Source organism: Stegastes partitus, unplaced genomic scaffold (genome assembly GCF_000690725.1).
Source record: "Stegastes partitus isolate 25-593 unplaced genomic scaffold, Stegastes_partitus-1.0.2 Scaffold1363, whole genome shotgun sequence".
NCBI lineage: Eukaryota > Metazoa > Chordata > Actinopteri > Pomacentridae > Stegastes > Stegastes partitus.
The window spans coordinates 112,437-130,012 of NW_007579094.1; the positions used below are offsets into that span (position 1 = coordinate 112,437).

The window sequence follows — 17,576 nt, forward strand, 5'->3', positions numbered from 1 at the left end:
AATTGCAGGTATTTACATCAGATTTGTATTCTCCGTCAGGATGGAAGAAGCCTCTGAAATCTGCATTCAGTCACTGTATTACCATCGCGAAGGAAATTGTTTTAAGTGGGTCAGCCGCTCCTCCAGAGAGAAACAACTCTCAGCACTGATTTGGACCTGAACAGCTTCAGGCCTGCAACTGAAGCAGCAACACATGACTGAAGATCTGCATGAATGATTTGTGCACAAGTTTATAAAATGGACGTCTCCACTCACCCTGTAGCCGACAGTCTGACATTCAATACTCAGCATTAAACCGCTTTAACGTGCCGTTAATTGTATAAGTGAAAGAGGTCCCGTTGTTTAGGGCAACACAGTAAACCAATCAATAATCAGAAAAGAAATAAACAAATCTGGCAGCGAGGGCGCAAGAAAACACGGATTAAAAGATGATGGAAGACTGTAATGTTCAAAAACTGCAAAAATGGTGCATCTAGCAGCAATTGCCTGTTAAATAATGATAATTTTGCTGATTTAAATGCATGAAAAATAGTGTAATTTAACAGTTATATGTTGGAGAAGAAAGAACTACCATTGGTAAACATGCAGACTTTCATGTGGACATTATTTACAGTTAACAAGTTAACTAATACTTTTTTTCCCCCTGCGATTGCACTAGATATGATCTGTACTTTACCCAGTACAAGTTGAAACCGTTCGTTTCTTAGCGTGGGGGCGTCTACGTCTGACAACTTCTGTAACTTTCTAAAGCCGACAATCCAACATTAACACCGACTTCACGCACCAATCGTCTGGCTCTGCTGAGATAAGAGACAAACCAAGGATTGTCCTTCTTACTCATTCGTTACACAAAGCCTTGTTGGACTTTTCGTTTGCGGAACCGAGTGGAAAACCTGTGAAAATGTGTCCCCGTATTTAAATGATACCGGGGATTTTTGGACTGCTGGTAGGACGAAGCAATTTAAGGGCATAATGGGTTCTGAGAAACGGCGCCCATTTCTCATTGTTTTCTGACGTTTTATGGGCTAAACGATCAAAAACAACATTATTCACAGCGACATATTGTGACAAGTACACTTCTCCGTGCTGTTTTTCATGTCCGTATTTTGGATTTATGCAGGTTGGCTGAGTGGGAACTCTTATTGGATCTGGAAACGCACTGTTTATGTGACAGCAAATGCCTCAAAAACTGCCAACGGAAGCGCAGGAAAAGCACAGAAAAGGACCTTGAAAGTGTTTTTAGCCACTCGTGGTAAGAGTCCACCGACTTCACAGCGCAGGAGGAGGTAAATGCTCAGCCTCTTTGCCAAGAGCCTGCAGACTTCCATTCAACCACGACTACACCAGCTGTACTCGCGCCACAGAATACAGAATCCTGACCTTTCATTCAAATCACCACAATCATGGCATAATGGATCACAGCGTATCTACCTGCATTTTAAATCCTAACAAGTCAGCGCGCCGACCCGTCTAACAAACAACCACTCGCCCAGAAATGTATAAACAGGCCGAGGGAAATGTTTTGTTCCCCTCAGCAATAAATCTGACAAGCGCTGGAGAAACGGCTGACTGTAAAAGACAAATCAGGGAGCAAAATGGGAGATAAAAGTTGCCTAAATGCATCATCAACGATAATACATCAAATGGGCGACGCAATCCAGTGGAGCTGCTGCAGCACGCAACCAGATGGTTTGGAAATAACTGTAATAATACAGCATTAAGAGCATAGTTTCCACAAAACAGTGACACGGAGTCGTCAGCCACTACCAAAGACTATAAAATTAGAGCAAATATAGTTTCACATGGGACTATTGTTTAAATATGCAGCCACAGAGGGCATCATTTCATCATGCTTATATTACTGCAAGTATATCATAGTGTTTTGTCAACTTCACTTCTTTAAAATACAGCCCGTCAAAGGAAGTTGTGACACTAATCTGAGATATTGGTGAGTATTACATACATATTTACAGACAGGGGCATAAATCAACCAGGATTACAGAGATAACGTTGCCCCATTTACAAAATTGCCAAAAAATCTGGGCGCTCCTTCGACTGCAAGATCTCGCCACAAATCTGATTTAGGTCAAGATGTGTTTTAATAATGAGACAAAAAAAATCTGACCAAGCAGAAACAGAAAAATGAGTCAAGGAATTACGTAAAGCTTCCTCTTTTTTTTTTTTTTAGCTGACAGTGAATAAACGATTTTGAAAAACGGGACAAAACACAATGCAGTCACTTGAGATTGGGAACACTGAAATGTTTTTTAAAAAGACAAATTCAAGTACAGTTTAGCAAATACAGGATCAGACTATCCCAGTGGTAATTTAATTAACCAACCAACACCTTGCAAAGTCTAGATTTAAAAAGAAAAAAATCTGTCTTGTCATTTTCAGACATCAAATTTTTCATGAAGCAAGAAACACTGGAGTATTTACTTAACTGACCCCAATATACCCAATGTGAAGACACTTTTCAACCTGCTGGATAGAAACGTGGGTCATTCCACCTCAATTCACCAAAAAAAAAAAGTCTAACTTCATGCCTGCCTATCTCATATGTTAGATTTTTTTCCCCCTCAATGTTTCAAGTACAACAAGTAAAATCTGGGGTCATAAGCAACATTAGTTTTTGAGTTAAAAAAAATCTTAAAGAGGAACGGGTTCATGCTGATTTTTGCACCATTTTCTTTACGCCAATCAGTGGATCAAGCGCAAGCAAAAAAAATAACCGTACTTTTAATATTTTTATATCTCATCAAGAATACCTTAAACTGGCACCAGACTCCACATTTTTAAAGCTCCTACTGATGCCAATCACAGTGGGGGGAAAAAACAGCCTCTTAGAGTGAAAAATTAAGGTTTTATGGTTGGTGGAATACTCAATAGATTAAAAAAAAAGATATTTTTTGTACTGATTTGCACCATCAAATAACTGGCTTGTATTATTCTATCAAAGCAGGGTTGTACCATTGACAACCATATGTACATATCAGCCTACAACTCTTGTTAAATTATTTCTCAACAAGTTACGGCACTTTAAACATTTCTCCGAAGACTGGCGCAAAGAAAACGGTGCAAAAACCTACATGACCGCCACCTTCTTTGAGAATTTTTGATTCAAAAACGAATGTTTACGATGGCCGCTGATTTTACACATGGTCAACTCAATCAATTTTCACCACAATAAAAAAAATACTAATATTAAAAAAAAGACAAATTGAAGCTGGTCAGGTGTGGGGCGTTCAGTGAATTGAGCTGGAATGATCCAATGAAAGGTGCACTTGTTTTCTTTAGGTAGAAAAGGCAATAATGTTTATTCAATGGGTGTTATTTACTCAAACCAGGAAGTTACCAAGAAACAAAAGAGTCCAATTACATTTCCCTTTGACATAACTGCATGAGAGTGTTTATATCCTGGCTGTGATCAAGTGCTTGAAGCACCCTGTCAACTGTCGTGTATGTAAATGTGGTATCCTAGTTTCAGAAACCAGGAGAAATGAGAATACTGAGGCACATAAACACACTATCCAGGCTTCCACACATACTTGTTATACAGAACATACTGTAGTGGTGGCGGAGACAGCGAGAAATCACACCTGCAGGTAGAAGATAACCCAGATATTGTTGAGATCATGTGTGCAGAAACATGAACAAACGGGTTTCACATGCTCCGTGTAAATGTCAAATCCCAAATACGCTGGAAATAAGGACCAACTTCTTTTTTTATACTGGTGTTCAATTTGCAGCGATATCAAACACGTTAATGCAGGATGCTGGTATTTTCTCCACTAAGTTTCTAACTAGAGGTTGTTGACAATCTACACGAAGCAGAATAAAGGATCAGTGACACAACACAGCAACGAGGCCACGTCCCCCACATCACAATTACTGCTCCATCCCAATGCATAAAAACACATCAGCATGGTCATTGCGAGGCGGCGGTCTGCTATTCAGCACTGAGACAAGATGAAATAGAAGTTACTTGGATGTTACTCCAGCTACACCGAAAACCATTGTTCTCCAGTGTCACCTTATTTCACAATGTAAATTGAAAATCTGTGACTGGGGGGAGATAAATATAAAGTATACGATGCGGCTCGAGTGTCTATGATACGTCCATTTATTATTGTTGCGGCGCTCTCGGTGGATGAAGCATCATAGACAACTGCAACGGAACGGCTGCAACCCACTTAAATCGAGAATAACTCACGGCTTGTCAATGAAGAAATGAATAAAATAGAAGAGGAAATGGCAGTTGCGGCTTCATTTAACTGACTTTTAATCTTAAGTAACTTGCATTAAATCCTTCAAAGTGTAAATGGTGTTATAGGTGTAAAATGTACCTATAAAGTCTGCCGTTTGGTACACTAAAGCAACGACATGCATTCAAAATAATTAAACTAGCTCATTGTCAATGGTGTAACTTTACACAGTATTTATCAGCAGACTACTCACTCTGCTTAAAAAGCCAGAGGTGCACACACCAGTCACCATCATGACTCATTAAATTCATTACATAAGTGGTAACAGCGCATTAACATTTAAAGCAATTTCCCCCTCTCTCTGTTTTTCGCAGGGCTTTTATTTACTTCAAACTTTTGCAAAACAACTGCACATGAGAGGAAAAAAAACAGTTCACATCCACACCAAAAGTACCGACTCATCACTTCAGCTCGACCTCCCGCCCGCTGCTGACGTACGCTTTATTGCTGACGGAGCCAGAAAGCGGAGGGGGATCATATAAAGAGAGCCTCGGGCGCCCAGTGACTGTTTAGTCCTGTGCTGATCGAAAGCAAATCACCATATGAACCACAGAAGCGTCATAAAGGTGCGGAGGGCTTTTCAGATCACACAAAATAATCAGTAAACTTTTGTGGCAGTTCAATTTGCTGAATCCCCAATTCCTCCATCAACGCTCACTGCAGATTGCTGGTTATTTACAAGGCTACCCACACGACGCGAGGCCATTAAATGATGATGCCGCAGTCCTATTTTAATGAAGATGGGTATTACAAACACGCTCTACAAACATCCCGGTGTCGTTATTGACCCGATGTAGCACCATGCCACAGATCTTACTCAAGGGAACCCATTTCAAGCCTTTTCCAGAAGTGGAAGAAAAAAGAACGACTGACCCTCTGAGACCACAAACAGAAGACCTGCTGCGCTGCTTTTTTATCAATGATGAAGCACTGTGCAGTTGCACAAAGGGAATATACTGAAGAAGAAAGGTGCTTCGATAGAAGTTCTCTTCATTAAAACTGGATTACAGCACCAGTCCCAGTATTTTATGGCCACACCTTGTGCAGCTGTGCTCATATCCTAACACTAGAGCAATACCTTTATAACTTGGTCAGTCTGTAACCCCAACTCCAAAACCTGCCAGAAGGTTTAAAAAAAACAGGTGATCTTGGAAAGCAAACGCCCAAGTTACACTGTAGATTTGCTGCAATGGTGTCACATGCATTTAGACCAGGAAAATTCACCAAATCTAAGCTCACAGTCGCTTCTTCCAACACGCATCACTCAAGATAACATCAACGTCTGCACCAGCTTGTTAAAAAAAAAAAAAACTATTCTGCTCTCCTCAGCAAAACCAAGAAACCACGACTGACTCAGCTGTGACCAACAGTCACCTGACCAAAACAATTCTGTGAATATTACGGTAAACTGCGAGCAGAGAGGAGAGAACAGCAGAGTGCAAAACAAAACTTAATCATTAAAACAAATTAAACAGCACACACAGAGGTGCAAGTTGTTGGGCGACACATTCAGCATGGTGAAACGTCTCACAAACGGTAATTCAAAAGAAGTTCAGCTTTCTTTTTTATAATTTACGGCATTATATGTGCCGTACTGTACAGACATTATTTGAGAGTTCATTTGCAAAAACAGATAACTCCATTTTTGTAGATTTCCAGAAACCTGCTTTATTATTGTTTGCTTGAGATGACATCAATCAAACTGAAGTTGAGAGGATCTGACTCAGTAGAAATGACACAACAAGAACAGATAACTTAAGTTTGATTGATATTGTCTCAGGAAGACGATGGACAAGTGGGTTTTCTGAAGGTTTGTGAAGATGGAGTTATCCGTTTTTACAAATAAACTCTTCATTTATTATTACTCTCTACTTCTAGCTGTGGCTGTGCTGTTTCCATAGAAGTGCAGGACTTCACACTACACTGTGAGTAAAAATGGGACAGAATCAAGAAATTAGTAGAAACTTCTTGGGGTTCAGAGGGTTAACTGTATGTAGTTAAAAGTAGGCTAAACTCAAGAAGTCAAACAATAATATTAAGCAAAATTGCCCACGTAGAAATGCATATTTGACATTTACAGGCAGCCTTTGGTTTCAGCACAAAAAGCTAACTCTAAAAAATAACTTAACATTGGGTAGTAGTTCAGATTCAGTGCAGAGTAATTAAAAAAAACGCTGCCAGTGCTGCCTCTCAAGGTAGTTTTGTCACCTCTGGTAACCCGTTTCCTGCAGGAACCTCAACACTATAATCGATCAGAAACCAACAAATGCCTCCAACAGTCAGATAAAATACATGTGCAGATCTAAAACAGCAGCACTGTGTGTGTGCAGAATAACTTGCTGTGGTGCAGGGCAAATGTGAAATATAATGTAGTAAATGGGGTGCAGCATGCAAAACAAGAAGCCACGAAGCCAGGTTGGAGAAAACTATATACCGCAGTGTTCCTTTAAGAGCACATCCTCCTGGGTTACTACTCCACACAGAAACCCATTGACTTGCCGTCTGCAAAACTGCACACCCTGCACTTTGATCCTATCGGCACAATAACAGACTTCAGTAGTAACCTCAAGTATACAAACCTGTATGAGAGAATTCTCCTTTTCCCTGCAGTGTCGGACTGAATTTTGAGCTGACAGTTAAAAGTCTGAACTCTGTGCTGCCACAGAACGAGGAAAGCATTCACTACTACGTCTTATTAAAAGTTACGGCAAAGTCGCTGCTCCTACGACTTCAAATTCCTTCTTTGTGTCTTTTTGTTTGTTGTTGTTTTGCATAAAATATTGCACCGTTAGTTCACGATGACTAGAAAGGAAAGCATAACTAAGGAGTTTGGAAAGCTGGAGGCACCGACATTTCTCCTGTGGCTGCAGAGCAGAAAAATGTGGAAACACACTCACAAAATATGAGCACAAAATCTGCCGGTGAATCGACACAGAAAACAAGCTCATTGCTGTTACAAGAAGAGGTTCGGATCAGCCTCGTTTTATTTTGCACAGGGTGTGCAGTTTGTCAGACAGGACGACAGTGTGATTCACAATATTGTGATGTAAAAACGTCAGTTACTCCCAAATTATTCTGACTATATTGTCAAAATATTACCTCGTCTACTCGGAACGACTGCATTTCACTGTATTTTTTTCCTCCACCTGGGTTTTTTTCCACTGATAATGGCTCATTTCGACCAAAGAAAAAGGTCTACATTCACCTAAACAGCCAATTATCCTGATACAGATATTAACTGCAGGCGTGAGCTTGAAATTAAAGATTATTTCTCATGATAATCAGTCACCTGCTCGTACTATTCAACAGGCGAGGAGCTTCAATGCGGCCGTCTCCCTCCAAAAATAGTAGATCATTGTGTGCTATATAACCGCTGTCACACTGGAGGTCATGGTAATGCAATTTTCCCCAGTAACAGAAACGGTTGCAGAGCACTCCTCCTCCTCCTCCTGTCCACCACCCCGCCCACTTCAAGAAACCAAGCGCACCCCCACAAAGCTCCCCTCCCACAGCTGAGGATCTGGGTCTAGCGTGGTATCACAGTAACCATGGAGGAAAAGGGAAAAAAAAAACACATCCATTTTAATCAGGCCAACGTTGCCGCCGCCGCTCTCGCCGCCGCCTAATTTGCGTGGCATCTTGTTCAAATAGGCTCATACAATCTCAATCTGTGTGTGCGTCCGTGTGTGTGTGTGTGTTTGGGAGCTGAGAATGAGGCGGTGGCAGCGGCGGCGTTGCATGCTATCCTGAGTGTGTGTGTGTGTGCACATTACGAGCACTACTTTTGATTCACTGTTACCCCCCGAGGGCCATTTCCCACGGTGGGTGGGAATTCAAGAGGACGGAAATCTGTGCAAGACACTAGCAGACAAACACGGCTCTTTCCGCCTCTCAGAGCCGTTTCATAATTTAACCTGCATGCAAACCAGTGCTGACGTGATTAGTGAGTGCATTTATGAAATTACACCGGCGGCATATTTTATTTACCTGGAGCCAAAGAGGAACCTCCACAAACCACTAAGAAGTCAAGCTTTAGTTCAATAATCACTGTGGGAATAGATTTCAAACACGTGATACCACAACCATCATAATCTATGGCTGTCACACAAGGAGGACGGCATTAATTTACGGTTTTAATCTCTGGTCAGAGGCCCCGCATAACGTGCATCTTAAATTGCAGCCTTTGCATCTCGCTAATAGCATTGTCTGAAACCGCAATTTCGATTTGGAATCAATTAATCATTTGCCCCTGTCACGGGTCTGCACATTTCATTTACTGAACAGTCCATAAAACCATTTATTATATTAATACACTCACTGACTTGTGGTCGGTGTTTTAAGAAATCTATGAAAAGGTGAAAGAAACTACATAAAGCAAGAGTGAAGTAACAGAACACAATTTAACCTCATGTGAAACAGTCAATGCAAACTGTGGGTTTTCCAAAGACAGAGCAGGTAAATAGTTGTGGATCAGGGTTCGTCTGCAGCATGACTGGCTGATATTGGACACAAGGCAAATAAGTTTTGAGTTTGAAAGAGTGGATTATAAAAGAGCATCAGAACAGGACGTGCTGAACAGACCTGGCAGCTAGTTGAGCAAGTTAAACATTTATTGTTGATGAACGATTTAATCGACCAACAAGGTAAAAGTGCAGATTCTCATTACTACTTATTATTCTGTGAAATTTCTGTGCACTTTAATCAACTTGTCTGCACCGTTTTTTTGATTTATTTTAATCTGTAAAGCTCTTTGAATAACCTCCGCGTGTGATAAGAGGCTATATAAATAGACGCGCCTGCATTAGGAAGATTTGCCACAGTGAGAAAAATACAGCAGAGAAGCAAGAATTTAATCGCGTCAAAACCCAACGACATTCAATCAACAATGACAGCGTGGTGTTAATGCACTAAATATCTACGTCTAGATTAAACACAGACCAATATGAAGATGACACTCTGGTAACTTGACATCTCACAGTATTCCCTGACATTTTATTGACTTAGAAGTGATTAATAAGAAATGATTAACTTTGAATTAGATCTATCAGCTGCAGCCTTTGGATAGCAGCTCCACCAGCTGATCCTAATAACTTAACCTCCTAATTAGAGCTTCATAGGGATCTCCTGACTGTGGTCACTCCTCCACCGGGGCTTGCTTCCTACCCATCATGGTTTGTCAGTTGTCTCCATAGTAATCCCCTGTATTTTCTCCCCCTCCACCCCGCCGTCCCACTCCCTCAGTCGGCTTCCACTTCAGGAATAAATAAATAAATGATCAGGCTGGCTGGCAGCAGGAGAATCCCACAGTGGAAGTAAATGAGAAAATCAGGACGAGGCGTAGACACAAGCAGGGGTCCGCATACCTGTTTCAGGGCTGAAATTAACTCATCTCATGGCTAATTGGCCTTCAATTAGCAGCAAAGAGCAGAAGCTGTGAAGCAACGCAAACCAAACGGGCCCCGAAAAACCTCAGTTTCCAGAAGATAAAGAGCTAAAAGAGCAGAGCTAAAGCAAAGACTGGCTTCAAACAGGAACACGCTCCATGTAAATACATTTAAAAGGGAACACAGAAGCAGGAGATGTGGCGTTTCAACCCCACAAAGAGACACTATTTCTGGGGTTGAGCAGCCCAACCGAGCACGGTCATTGCTCCAAGGAGCAGCCGAGACAGGTGCACCAGCTCGGCTCGCGTCAGCTAACCTCCCCCCTCCTCCTCCTCCGGTACACGGAGCGTTTATTCTCCCCAGCACCATGAGCAAATACATGAATCAAAAACACAAACAAGAGCTGCAAATTAGTCGTTTAAACCCACAAAAGGAGGCCCTTTTTCCCCCAGAAGGAGACGGTTGATTAGCTAAACTTAACACGGTCATTTCTTTAAGGTGAAGCCAAGACAGGTGCCCTGCGTTAGCTAACATCCCCCCCGGTACACGGAGCGGGTTTGTCAGTACCGTGACTCCACAACACTGTAAACAAATTAATAAGTAAAAGCCCAGACAAAATCATCAAATGAGCGTTTTAACCCCCTAAAAGGACGCTAATTCTGCGGCTTTTAGCCCAGAAGGAGACGCTTGATTAGCTAAAAACCGAACACGGTCATTCCCTCAAGGAGCAGCTGAGGCAGGTGCCCGGCTCGGTTCGCGTTAGCTAACATCCCCCGGTACACGGAGCGTTTTTATTTCAACAGGACACCAGAAACAAATAAAAGCTCAAACAAAAGGAAGGAAATGAGTTGTTTTAAACCCGAAAATAGTCGCTTTTGGGGGTTTTCTTTGCTCAGAAGACGGTTGATTAGCAAAAACCCGAGCACGGTCATTCCTCCAAGGAGCAGCCAAGGCAGGTGCCCGGCTCGGTTCGCGTTAGCTCCCGGTACCCGGAGCGTTTTTCTCTCCACAGGACACCATAAGCAAATAAAAACATTAATAATACATACAAATTGGGGGGAATTTAGTCGTTTTGAACCCTGAAATAGTCGCTTTTTGTGTTTTCTTAGCCCAATTGACGGTTGATTAGCTTAACCGAGCACGGTCATTTCTTCAAGGAGCAGCCGAGACAGGTGTACAATCTCGGTCCGCGCTAGCTAACCTCTCCCCACCTCCCGGTTCACGGAGCGTGTTTCCCCCCCCACCCCGGGTCGCCGTGGCTCTCCCAGCGACACACAAGCGGGTGAAGCGCACACACACAGCCCGGAGAGGAGCCTTACCGTGGACGGTAATGCGGTGATGGAGACATAAGAGCAGCAGGAGGATCCCCGGTGTGGACGTGACCATCTCTGGCGGCGGAACGTGCGGTTTGCTAGCTGAGCGCTCGTGGCCGGCCTGCTCTTTAACACACTCACTCACTCACTCACTCACGCACGCACGCACACGCACACACACACACACGGCAGAGCAGCTCCTACCGACGCCACAGCAGAAATCCCGGTTCGGACACCGGGGGAGGGAAACGGAGGCGGCACAGCACGCGCCTTTTGAAGCGTCCTAGAACCGCGCGCCGTGCGGGCCGTGCGGGCTCCCGTTCTGCCGTCTCGAGCTGAAATCCATTTTTTTATTATTTTTTTTTCTTGCGGGGAATTGACGGTACCGAGGAGCGGTGGCCGGTTGAGAGGAGCTGCTGCTGCTGCACCGGAGCCCGTCTCAGCTGAGGAGGGTTTTCTGTGCGTGTTTTCCTCCTTCAGCACGGCGCTGCTCAGAGTTAACCCTTCACTGTCCGCACAGCATAATTCAGCAATGAGCTGGTTTACAGTAAAATACACTGAAAACATTATTATGGTTATAAATACACTAAAGCAGTTCTATCCTGCAAAAATAAAAATATAAACATCTTAAGTGCTTTTTATGTCGCCTATATTTACATTGTCTGTTTTATAAATGTAAATTCTACTTATTTCTACTATATTTTACCATTTGTTACCCAGCCCATGTTTACTGTAAATATACACAAATATACATGTACAGTTTCTCTTATGAACAGTTCTATATAAACTGTATTTTGTAATAATTTGTACTATTTTTACTGTTTAAAAAAATCCTCAAATATATATGTATATATTTGCTGCTATATTACAGTTTTTCCCTGTTTAATTAAAACTCATTTGTGCACTGTTAAAAGAAAAAAAAGTTCAAAAAATGTAACTGTATTTATTAATTTTTTGTAATTTAGTTACTATTTTTATTTATTTATTCATTTATACAATGAAAAAAAAAGGTTCACAAAATTTAACTGTATGTTGTTTAAAATAATTTTTTAGTTATTTATTTACTATTTTTACTGTACTGTTAAATCTGCAAAAACAATCATTATTTTTGCTGCAATATTACAGTTTTTCTCTCTTTTCTTTAATCACTGATAATATTTAGTTAAATAATTATTATTATTATTATTACTATTATTAAACTTTCCTTTTACATTAATATTTTATAACAACTAATAACAGTAATGTTTATATATATTTTACAGATATTTATTTTTGTTAAAAATAAAGATAAAAAATTTAGTAAAATAACAGAAAAGAAGCTGACCTTTGTACTCCTTTGTACACTGTAAAAAAACAAACATTAAAAACAGAATTTTTAACTCTATTTTTGTATTTAGATTTTACAGTTTCTCCTTGTTTTGGTAAATGAGTAATAATATCTAGTAACATCTAAAAGAAAGTAAGCCTATTTATGAAATCATCCAAAACATTCACCTCCATATTTCCCCTCCTGACCAATCGATAGAATCGTTTTTTCAAATTTTCCAAAATTAAAAAAGTCCCAGTTACCTGGCTCTCATTATTCAGTCTGCATAACAACCGAAGATAAAATGTGCTATAATTTCTTGGCAGCTGCAGATTCAAAGCTCCAACCACTTGAACCGCACCATGTGTTTAGTTCAGGTTTTTATTTCCAATCATTTTGCAAGAGCAGATGTCTCATTTCCCAAAAAATAACACCAAACATTGGAACCGAGCTCGGCTGTTAGATTCCTTCCCGCTCCGCCTCTGCGATGCCGTTGATCAGCAGGCCTTTGGTATTTCCAGGGGGTTGCGCGCTGCCAGGTTTTATAGACTCTCGTAGTTCTTATCAGAGGATTGAACCTCATCTTCGGTGATGGCTGATGGCTGCTGATGCACCCCAAGGCTCAGTCTGTCCCAGATTTTTACATTCCCTGACAACACGCTCGCAAACCACTGTATAATTCTGTAAGCGGAAGTGTCTGTCTTCCTCCGGCCGTCTCTTCCTCGCTGCCAAACACACACAGACTGATTGTGGATCTGAAGGACGGAAATCAAAGCTGCTATGTGGAAAAATCCCTATTTGCAGGTTTAACCATCAGGGACCTGCGAAGCGAAGATGATTCCTGAAGTCCATTCGCAGTTCTGACATCATTTGATGGGATGAATTGTAGCTTTGATGGAAAAATCAGATAGTTGTTTATTTTCCAGCGGCAGAAAATGGTCAGAATACAATTTGCTGCTGAAAAGAATGAAGTGAAATCAGATAAACTGTGAATTAATCAGCGTTCAGAATAAAGACAATTTGTACGTTTTTGCAGAAAACCACAATGAAATCCAGCTCAAGAGGTCCAGTTTGAGAGACGCATCAAACGACTCTAAAGGCCTAACAGACAACAAAACCAAAGTGTACAATACCACAAAACAGGATTTTACATCTCTAGATACAGGAGAACAGTCATTTTACTATAATTTTAGGTTTGGTTTCCAGCTTTCCAACGAGATCTTCTGAAATCTTCCCGTCAGAGCTGCTCAAATCAGAAACACGACTGATGCAAACGGACCTGTTCTGGGTTTTATAGAGACTTAAAAGCAACGTAAATATTTCAGTAGATTTAAGAAGCTTCATTTTAACTCAACACGACTGAGAGGGAAGGATCTCGCAGAACCCTGGATCACTTTAGAGCCATTTTAAAATAAATTAAACACAAAAACAAGCTGTAAAAGCAACACAAATGTACTCTAAATTCTGTAATATAGTATGATATATACAGACATGATCAGTGTTGCAGTATCTGGACTTTACTATAATAAAATATAAAATATTTATGGATATAGGATTCAAATTCCCGTGACCTTAGTGAGGATTAAGCGGTGTATAGATAATGGATGGATGGATGGATGGATTCAAACTGACAGTGCAAAAACAAGCACTAATGGTAAACCCTTTTAATCAAAGGAAGAAGTCCCATTTCTTTACAAAATGTAGATTAATTTATAGAATTCTGCTGGTTGACGTCCACAACAGGAGCTCCAGGAATCAGACATGTTCTTAACGACAGCAGCTTTTAAGACACTCATGATAAGAACTGTAATTTAAAAAGACTGTAATGTTGATTTTAGCTCAGTGCAGTTTTATCTCAGCTCTCTTTTTGTAGTCTGAAGACAATAAAACAACTATTTTCTTACTTCTTCTGCTTCGTAATCCTGCTCAACATCAAAAAACAGGATTTTTAAACATTGTTTTTCATGAAATGCCATCTACGTATGTAATGGCATCTTTAGGGAAGCGCCGCTTTGTGTCACATTCACGATCTTAATTAGGATCTCGCTTTGTTGACGAGCTCTCTGTCCTCAGCAGCCTCCTGCTAATCCGGTTGGGAGTTCGTCATCGTCATGGAAACGCTGGATGCTCGGCGGGAAAGTCGGGTGTCGGCTTGACGGCGGCGTCTTCGTTCTCCGGTGGGCCTAACCATGACTCATCTGCAGCTCGGAAAAAACGGAGGCGAGACTTCCAGCTAATCCTTCAATAATTCTGATTAGTTGTCACATAGGAGTCAGAAGGAGGAAGTACTGTTGCTGTTCAGAGGCTGGACAGTAAAAAGCGTCTACATCACCACATATCAGACCCTCATGTTACAAATATAAGACCTGAGAGGACATTTCTGTGACATACAGTCACTTTAGGTCATTATTAACTGAACAGAAATTACTTCAAGCAGTGCAAAAGTAATAAAAACAAATCTTCAATTCCTCATATGTCCACTAGGGGATGTCTCCTTAAGTGAGTCAGTTTCTATTGACCTCCATGTTAAAATGTCCAACTTTACAGCAGAAATAAACATGTTTACAGCCTGGAACAAAAACAGTTTTGGTGTCTATAGCTAATGTCACCGTTCATGACGACTGTACAGGGGACGGACTTTTATACAACTCACCCCCTTAGATTATATTCAAGCTTAAAGTTATGTATAATTAAGGCTGTGGCGTCTTCGGACACTCATGCTTCACATCTCTTTGCTCATTTTTGGATTAGCAATGACACAGGAGGAGTCAAACACCAGATTGAGCTGCAAACTCGCTCTACTCAAACCAACTGGTGACATCGTTCTGGATATACGGTCAACATTAAAAAGCCTCTGAATGAACATCTGCATGTTTGATTTGGTGTGTGGTCAGATATCCCTAATTGAACATGGCAGATTGATGTCGCTGCACACTGTCATCACGCACAAAACCCAAGGTGACCATTACCAGGCCAGATGGCTCCATTACAGCCACGTTCCCAGCATCCATATTAACCTGTAAACACGGCAGTCGTTCAACGTCGGCGTCAGAAGAACCGCAGCAGGTAAGAAATGCAGAAGATGGAAACGTTTCTGCACACAGGATGACTGTGTGACTATTATTTTAGCTAGTTTCATGCAAAGAAGTGGTGAAGTCTGCACACGTTTTGTTGAACTAATTCGACTTTGTCACTCTGGTGCATGCAGAGCGCTTCACAGCAGGACAGCAAGAGAGGAATGTTGAGCAAACGTCCAGCAGCTACAATCAGAGCAGCTTTGGATAGAAGCTGGAAAAATAACATAATTTATCTATAGATGGGAGGAAAAAACAAAAACAGATTGAACTCAGCTACAGATGCTTCATAAAACCGGCCACCGGAAGGGTTTAATTCCTTAAATTTCCGCCTCATCGTGGGGAAACACGACCCTGTGCTGTGTGCCCAAACCTCGCCGAGCAGCGACATTTCTGCAGCAGAGGCTTGCACACAGCCCACAGATATCAATACTTCCTCAGACCAAACAGCTTTATCCTCGTCTCAGCAGGAAGCTGCGGGAGCTCACCGCTGGCTGAAAGCAGATATTTAATCATGCTCAGATCTGGGCCAGGTTTCTGAAGATGCTCGTAGCAAGAGGAGGAGCTTCTTTATCTCCCGGTGAGAGAGGAAAACTGGGAGAACGGGCTCTTTAGGATTTCTTTTTATTTTTTTTATTTTCTCTGCTGAGCCCTCAGACAAGGAGGCAGAAGGAAGAGGAGGCTGTGCTGATTTAGTGCCACCACAGAATGAGTTGTCTGGAACAAAACGAGCTGTAAACTTGTTGGTAAGTGCAAATCTGTGAACAAAGCAGGAGAGAGGAGGGAAAAATAATAAAAGTGTCAATAGAAAGCACTCATACCTGTGAGGATCCCCGTAAAGATTCATTATTAATGGATTGATTTTCTAATCGTGTTCAGTTTGGAAGTTTGTTTCTGGAGCTGAAGTGCAGTTCAGCACCACAGACAGCGACAGTCACAGCTGCTTCATATGAAAACGTTACTGACAAATATCCAACTAATAGCATTTACTTTGATCAAATATCTCTGCCGGGTCATCGTACTGCCTACATCTAGACCTGCCTCTAAGGAAATGCTGTTTCCTGGACACTACGAGCGTGTGATGATGTTTAATGTCTCAATTAAGTCCTGTGACATTATTAAACTAATAGATGTCATAATTAATATTTATTAGCAGTCTCCTTTTCCCACCTTTATCCTCATTAAATACTAATTCAGCTACTTTAAGTCAGTTTTTCTGTGATGCTGAGCACCAAAACCAGTGCTCTCTTTTCCCCAAATGTCCTAAAATCTCACCGAATGTGGAAGCCAAAACAAATAATCCACTCTGATATAAAGTCAGGGGTTGATCGATCGACCGACCCGCTGACACAGTTGATGCATTCCTACGAGCTTCTGATGATGGTTTGAAAGTGAAACTGAAAAACTGCACATACAGCTCTGGGTATCTACACAGTTAGGATAAATCTGGGTCAGCCGAGCGGTTTCAGTGTGTGGTGCTACTAAAGGGCACTGCATCGCAGCGTTGTGAGTCAAAATGTCATACGACCGTGTGTTTGTTTCACCATGAACTGGAGGAGGCAGCACCACATCACCGCTGTGACTCAAAGAATGAACATCAGCATTCAGGGGAAAAGGCCACAGTCTCCAAGGCCAAAGAAGGAGGTCAGGAGTGCACCAAGAGCGTGCTTTGTTGCTGTCTTTTTCCACAACGTGACACGAAATATGTCCAAAATGACCTGATACGTGACCAGAATGGCTTTAAAACTGTCCAAAACAATGCAAAATGTGCCTGGAATAAATCAATATCAGTCTAAAAAGACTAAAATTTGTCCAACATGACTCAAAATGTGTCCAAATCCACTTTAAGATAGTCCAAAATAACTCAAAATGTGCCCAGAAATATTTAGTATCTATACAAAACAGTTTAAGGATTGATTAAAATGACACAACATTTGTCCAAATTCACCCACATTTGTCCAAAATGACTTAAGATGCATCCAAAATGATTCAAAACCAGTGAAAAATGTATCCACAGCTTTGAGTTTGTCCAACAAAACTTGTCCAAAATGACTTGAAGATTATCCACAACCATGCAAAATCTGTCCTCCATGACTCAAAATGTGTCGAAAAAGAGTCAAATTTGTCCAAAGTGACCAAACCAACTTCAAAATGATCAACAACGACTCAAAATGTGCCCAGAAATATTCAAAATCTGTACAAAACAAGAGTTGTCCAAAATGACAAAACATTTG

The 17,576-nt window shown here is 41.2% G+C and overlaps 1 protein-coding gene across 2 annotated transcripts in view; it reads right to left on the reverse strand.

The window, feature by feature from the left end:
* vldlr (very low density lipoprotein receptor) overlaps positions 1-11,239 on the reverse strand; it is a 68,014-nt gene extending 56,775 nt beyond the window's left edge. For both annotated transcript variants that reach the window (XM_008298957.1, XM_008298956.1), the window contains exon 1: positions 10,969-11,239. In XM_008298957.1, the coding sequence (XP_008297179.1) occupies positions 10,969-11,035 (67 nt within the window). In that variant the 5' untranslated portion in view covers positions 11,036-11,239. The remainder of the gene's footprint in view (positions 1-10,968) is intronic.
* Positions 11,240-17,576: the final 6,337 nt, after the last annotated feature.